Here is a 7,448-nt window from a genome sequence, read left to right on the forward strand (position 1 = left end):
AAACAAGTACTACAATGTAAAAATATTAAAAAAAAGAAAACCCTCTCACATGCATAAATAACAGATTGCACACAAAGAACTCACATCTTTTCAAGCTTCAGTAGTAAATATTCTGCTACTATGTATTAAATACTGCATAGTTTGCCCAAGATAAGATGAAACCGCATCATGAATCAATAAGTATTTTGCATTTTCATTTTCTAAAGGATAACATTTTGAGCATTTGTGATGCTCTAAGCCCTTACATGGATTAACTCATTTAAATCCTCACTTACGTACCCCATGAAGCCCTAGGACATTGGGATTGTTACTATCCCCATTTTACAGATAGGGAGATAAAAACCCAAAGAAACTGAGTAACCTGCCCAAGACCAGCTCGTGAGCAGCAGAGCTGAGATTCAAATCCAACAGAACCCCAACCTCTTAACCACTGCTCTACCCTTCCAAGGATCTCCCAGTTTTCTTTGGAAAGTAACACAGGAGCGTTCCTCTATTCCTTTCCTCTACCAGATTTGAGGTAGCCAAGAGTTAGGAGGGAGGAGAGGTGAATGTGTCGCCACAGCTCATGGGGGAGATGAACAGATTAGAAGACAATCTTAAGAACATCCCATACCCAGCTACTGTAGTAGTTGTTAGGTTTACTCTATCTGGGACACAGAGGCATCTGCTAAATAGTTCCCACCAAGTGCGGGTGGGGATAGCAAATCACGGATCCCACGGAAGCCATGGCCTTTGCACAGGATTGAGTCTGTGGTCTTCTGGCTTTGATTCCTCTCATGTGCACAGGGGCCCCCTGGTTCTTTCGACTTCCTGCTACTAATGCTGGCCGACATCCGCAACGACATCGCTGAGCTGCAGGACAAGGTGTTTGGACACCGGACGCACTCTTCAACTGAGGAGTTCCCTTTACCTCAGGAATTCTCCAGCTACCCGGAAGCCATGGACTTCGGCTCTGGAGATGAATACCCAAAAAAAACTGAGACAAGAGACTTGGGACCCACCAGAGACTTTTATCCTTAGCACATCTAATATCTTCACACCGGAGGAGAAAAGAATGTTTTTACTTGTAGTTAAACCATATACAGAAAGAAAAAACAAAACCACTGGAAACCTAGAGAGGATATATTTTTAATTTCTTTAGCTCTTTTCCTGCCTCCTCCTTCCCCATCCTCTTCAAAATATTATCCTCACAGGAGTAAGTCGCTAATTTACATGCTTCCTTCCAAGAGCCAGTTGGGGGATGGGGGGGTGTAATACATTGGAACTTCCCCTTTACCTCCTTCATATTGAGGAATTTCTGAATTTCTGAGTTGAGTACTCTCACAGTATCTTAAAGTTTAGCAGAAAATCCAAAAGAAAAAAGTGGCAAGGTAAGTTCTGAGAAAAATGTGAGGTCACTTATTAAAGTATATAGATAAGTGTCCAAAATCAACAATTAGTATCAAAATTTGGCTTCTTCAATTAAAAGGGGAAGACAATAATGTGTATTTACCTTGGCGCTAATTCTTTTTCCTTGTCAACCTAATCTGTTTAGATTGTTGTCCAACCTCATTTCCCAATTTTGATTAAAGGAGGGAATTAAGAAGGAGCGGATCTTAGGAGAAATGGAGAAAAATTACAGCCCTATGTTTACTGTCTTATGAGTTGCCACATTCTAAATTCAAATATGACCATTAATGGTTCTGTGCGTTCCCTGTTCGGAGAAGGTTACTGTTGCGGGAAGAGTAAATGCTCTTCTAGAATAAAAGTACACACATTCCCATTAGAACAGTGGCTTTGCCAGAAGATCAAATGAGTGGGCTTGCTCAGAAAATCACAGATTGTTACATAAGGGTGGCTGACCCTTGGGGAGACGCACTGGCCTGGCTCTGACTGGGTGCCCAGAGGGGCCCTTAGGCCAGGATCCTTGTTGGCTCGGTGTGCTGAAGGAGATCGCTCCCTTGGGCTGTTGGAGATGGGGAAGGACAGCCTCGGGCAGGGACCCCACCGAATCTGCAAGGGCAAGTGAATTTGCAGTCCTTGGGAACCGAAGTCCTTGTCCAGGGCCAGCAAAGCCTTCCAACACAGAGCGATACACTGTTGGACGTTCCCTTGGATGCAGAGGGAAATAAGAATGGTTTTTCTGGTTTGGCAGAAATGTCCTTCCCGCTCTTCCCATTTTTCCTTAATTTTCCATGATTTAGTCCAAGTTCCAGTTCTCACAGGCCTTCTTGATTCCCCTCCCTCGGCAAGGGCAGGAAGCAGTTGGGAAAGCGCTGTATTCTCAAACCTGCCATTGAGTCTGTGTTTGCTCATACACCTGTGAGTCCCAGAGGGAGGCGGTTTCCAGAAAAAAGCCCGCCTCTGGTTCCAGACACAGGAGCGAGAGTGATGCTGGAGAGACCAGGAGCATCTCCTGCTTTGGAATACCGTAAGGGAACATCCTGGTTCCGACAGGGAAGCGTGCAGGTTTTCTCCCGTCCATGTTCATATCTGCCACGCGGAAAGGCAGCCACCTGCTCAGGGCCCTTCACCCAGTGTGGAGCCTCACAGACGATCATTGTCACACTCACGCCTGCTCGTGTTGGGATTCCTGTCCCCCACCCTGCGATTTGCCCCCGCATTTCTGGGACGTGTATGCTGACTTCTCCCACCTCCTTGTCGCCCATCATATAACTGTCGTCCTGGGGACAGCTTCAAAAGCCACTCTTGGTGTTTGTGTGCCTTCTCTTAATCCTCTGCCTCTAGAATGATAGGAAGGGCTTCTGTGTGCACATCTCAAGTGACAACAGCCTTCCTTCCCCTGTTGCCATCAATTAAAACCCTAGGATTCCAGTCAGTCTGCTGGTGGCTGGAGATTCCACGGACCCTCAACTCCACTGTTTCTTCCTCCTGCAAAATCCCCAGTGACAGTCCATCAGAAAGTTACAGTGACCAGCAAACACATTCTCGGTGCTCCTTCTCTGGTGTTTTCCCTCGCTCTCCAGTCTCTCCGGGGTCCCATCTTCACAGCAGGAGGCCTCGCTGACCTTGGGTTCACTAGGAGCTGAACTGAACAGCCGTTGATTCTCATCTGGAACGCATTTAACATTGCCAGCTCATGGAACATAATATTTAAAGGGTGTGGATGGATGGATGCTAAAGAATTATGCATAGGCTCTATGAAAAATGATTAGGTCCATCTTTGATTTTTTTTAAATGAGGATTTGTGTTTAGAAATATAAATGTCTTATTGTCAGATGTTCATAACATACAACCAAAGTGTATGTTTGACAGGAGGCTAGGATAATACATTGAAAAATGAACTGAAGGAAGTAATATCTGGGATTCATGAGACTATTCTAGGTAATGTTCTGTAGCTAAACACACAAGACCCTGTTTGTATAATCTCAGTCTGCTAGATCAGATCAGTTTATATAATTGTTCATCCACAGATTTTCAAAAGCATGGACTCCTCCCCAGGACTAAATATATCCTCCATATGTCCAAATTATACTTACCAAAGATAAGACACAAGACTGCACTGTTAATCCTAATGTATCTTTTAGTTGTGGATAGAAAACCAAAGCTCACTATCTAAACAGGGCTTCTCAAAACCTACCAGGGGATAAAGTTTGCTGCATGAGCTGCTCCATGTTTCATGGAGGGAAAAGATCTTTGTACACCTCCTCAACCCTTTAGCGGAAATACTGGCTTTGATTTTTTTGCACGCTGATGACTAGAACATAGAATAGGACCTAATAATTGCTTTTCTTTCTGGGAAGCAGTGGGAATAAAAATAAAGGCCTTGAAAATAGTGCACGAAGGGCACTATTTTAGTTTAGGAAGATCCTTCCCCTTCCCAATTCCAGATGGAGAAAGTATAAGCTTTACTAGGCCAAGGAGCATGGGCGCCCAAGGACACTGCTGTCTTCTCTGTCCTGTGTTAATTCCAACACCTGCCACAGAGGGAACGGACCAACTGAAGTCATTTCTACTGCATAAACTCAGACAAGTGGGTCCATAGCCAAATGGGTAAATAATAAATGCACGTTGGCACAGGAGGAAGAGTATGAAATACCAGGTGAGGGCCACCCCAATCTTGCTCCCTTTCCATGATTCACAACTACTGTTTCCTTGTAATTGCTTTTTCCAGGTAGGCAGGGGAAGAAGAAATTCTCCGTAACTAAGCGCCAGGCATCTCCTTGGGCTGAGAACAAATCCCTCACCAGACTTGGGGGTCCCCACCCCTCCTCCTTTCCCCCAACTCTGGTCTGTCACAGAGGCACAGCCGCTTCATTGTGCAACCTTGACATCTTTCCAATAACCTTCCTAAAAGAGAAATGTATTTGTAGAAATCCAGGCCAAACAACAAATAGAATAGAGCCATCTCAAGTTATTAATAAAGAATTCAGGGAAATAGATGAAATATTTCCTGGCATGGTCAGTGTGTGTATTTCACAACAAATCAAAATAATTTTCCATTTGAAAAAAAAACCATGACTATAATTGTTAAGACATAAAATCTTGGACTTCACATCTCCTTCAGAAAATATTACTGCTTTAGGGAAGTTAGAGAAGAAGGAAAGACCCTTTCACACATCCCCACCCCCACCCCAAGACAAGAGCATTCTTTATTAGATCCCGAAGCATGTGCCCTGGGGATTTCATGTGTGTCACGACGGTTTTCTATTTCCTAGTGAGTAGTCCTATACTTCAGTAGTCATGTTCATTATTTATAACAGGTCCATATAACAGCTGAACTAGTATTGGAACAGTTATGGATGTGATACTATGAAGTACTTCTGATAAGATTATATATGCTTAATAACAAAGTTATTTTTCTTACCTGGTTGTGCTGTGTTTTGTACCGACTCCCGACCTTGTGGAACTTACCTGTATTTCTACAAGATGCACATAAGGAGATCGAGACCTTTCTCCCAAGACCAGGAACCCACCTGCTAGGGTCTGAGTGTGGACCCAACACATGAGTCTGGGTCAAGGTCTAAAGGCCCAGGTTCCACTGAATCTGAGTCACAAGGGCCCATGTCTCCAGCTGAGGAGGTCTCTGGGACCAGGGCAGGCTTTTTACACCTGAGGCGTCCCACCCCCCACCCCACCCCCCTCGTTCTGCTGAGATCAATTCCATTTTCAACTGATTCTGGAGGAGAATTCCAAATAAGGCTGCCTTCAGAGGAGGGGAAAAAGTTGACTGACTAAAAAAAAAAAAAAAAAAGTTGGGATGGGCAGGGAGCTTCATGAGTTGGTAGCTAAAGTCTCCTATCTGAAGATTAGAAAACGAGAATTGTCATCAATTAGGCCACAGGGGAGGTAGAGTTCAATTAAAAAGGGGGGGTACCTCTAAGATTTTAAGCACTCTTTCTCAGGGTGCCTTTAATACCTTGAAGTTGACCTATATTTATACAGCTCGTTTTCCTTCTGCAAATACTTACCAAACGCCTGTTGTAAGCTGCTCGCTGCAGGCACCACAGGGAGCGTCAAAGTCCTAATCGCCATCCTTCCCAGACGCTCTGGCCCGACAGACCAGGATCCTCCCAGGCAAAATCGATTAATCACAAAAATATGCAGTTACAAAGTATGATAAGTGCTGGACAGGAAGAATGCTTCGAGAGCCAGTCCCAGCCGGTGCCAGCAGGAGTGATCCCGGCCCCTTCTTCCCCACGTGGCAGCCAGCACCCAGCGGCACCCGCACGGCGGCCACCAAGGCCTCCAGCCCTGACAGAGAAAAGCTTCCCGAAACCTCTGGGTAAAATAACCGTCCGTGGAAATCTGGGTGACTACTCCATGTGTAACTTCTCCAGCCTTCTTAATTCAAGAAGCAGCTCATGGGGGGCTCTGTCGGTTTAGCATCCGACTTCAGCTCACATCATGATCTCGTGGTTCATGGATTCAAACCCCGCATCAGGCTCTGTGCTGACAGCTCAGAGCCTGGAGCCTGTTTCAGATTCTGTGTCTCCCTGTCTCTCTGCCCCTCTCCTGTTCACGCGCTCGCTCACTCACTCGCGCTCTCTCTCTATCTCTCTCTCTCTCTCAAAAATAAACATTAAAAAAATTAGAAGCAACTTATGAACCAAGAGCTGGGTGAACACTCCTCCTCATTACCTCCAGACATCCCATGGCGTTGTCTGTGGGGTTGGCTGGCTGCCCCATGAGCTCGGGTCTCCGTTCCGGCAGACCTAGAAGCTCGTTTCCTCCCAACCAGGATCCCCAAGTTTTGAGGAGACTTTGCTGTGCTTTTGAAACAGCCCCAGCTCTGTGTACAGATTTTAACCACCTGTTCACTTATAGATACAAGGTTCAGGGTGGCTAGGTGGGGGCCGGCACTCATCAGGTGGTGGCCGGGGGGGGGGCAGGGCAGGGGGAGGGGAATTGTGTGCAGGGAAAGGCAACTCCAAGGACATGTGGGGGCAGCCGCGGTTGAATTGCTAGGTTCTGGGAAACCGGTAGAGACGTGAGGCTGGGGTGTCTTCACTTCCTCCAGCTGCCGAAGCAGGGCACCGGGGCCTTGACCAGCACCAGCTTCTTACAGTTTTGGAGGCTGGGCATCTGAGAGGTGCCGGCAGGCTCAGTACCTTCTGGAGGCACCGCGACAGGAAGCCATCCATGCCTCTCTCCGGTTGCTGGCGGTCGCCCACAATCCTCGGTGTTACTGCCCTGGACACTTGCTCTCCTGCCTTCACGTGATATTCTCTTTCTGTGCGTTCTGCGTCTCTAGCTCCTTTTTTTTTTTAAATGTTTATTTATTTTTGAGAGAGAAAGAGACAGCATGAGCAGGGGAGGGTCAGAGAGAGAGAGACACACACAGAATACGAAGACAGGCTCCAGCACAGAGCCAGACACGAGGCTCGAACCCACAAACTGCAAGATCATGACCTGAGCCGAAGTCAGGCGCTTAACCGACTGAGCCACCCAGGCACCTCCGTCTATTTTCTCTTCTCATAAAGACACTGCTTGTCGGACAATGTGCCCTAATCCAGTATGACCTCACCTCAAGGTAATTACGTAGGAAGACCCTACTTCCAAATAAGGTCTCATTCTCAAGTCCGTGGTACACATGAATTCTGGGGAGTGGGGAGGAATACCACTCAACCTAGTACAAGAAGGAAATTTCCAAACTACTCTATGGCTTCCTCACCCTGCTTATTTCCTTTAGTAACATCTTTTCAAATCTGAAATTCTTGCCCACTTCAGGAAAAATTCATTGAGGGACAAGATTAGAATAGTGATAATAGAAAGTTCTTCTCTCATGGAGTATGCCTTTTGGTCCAGGTAAATGAACAAATATACGTATTAGGGTTCTGCAGAGAAACAGAACCAAAAGGATGTATATGTGGGTCCAGATAAATTGATACTGGTGTGTGTGTGTGTGTGTGTGTGTGTGTGTGTGTGTGTGTATTATATGTGTGTGTTTATACAGGGAGAGTACTTTAAGAATTGGCGTATGTGATTGTAAAGGCGGGCAAGTCCAA

General features: G+C 46.0%; 1 protein-coding gene across 1 annotated transcript in view; it reads left to right on the forward strand.

The window, feature by feature from the left end:
* Positions 1 to 4,806, forward strand: part of CCBE1 (collagen and calcium binding EGF domains 1) — a 244,836-nt gene extending 240,030 nt beyond the window's left edge. Inside the window, exon 11 of the mRNA XM_029921543.1 lies at positions 787 to 4,806. Within this exon, the coding sequence (XP_029777403.1) occupies positions 787 to 1,020 (234 nt within the window). The 3' untranslated portion in view covers positions 1,021 to 4,806. The remainder of the gene's footprint in view (positions 1 to 786) is intronic.
* The last annotated feature ends 2,642 nt before the right edge of the window (positions 4,807 to 7,448 follow it).

This window comes from Suricata suricatta, chromosome 14, assembly GCF_006229205.1.
Source record: "Suricata suricatta isolate VVHF042 chromosome 14, meerkat_22Aug2017_6uvM2_HiC, whole genome shotgun sequence".
In the NCBI taxonomy this organism is placed as follows: Eukaryota; Metazoa; Chordata; class Mammalia; order Carnivora; family Herpestidae; genus Suricata; species Suricata suricatta.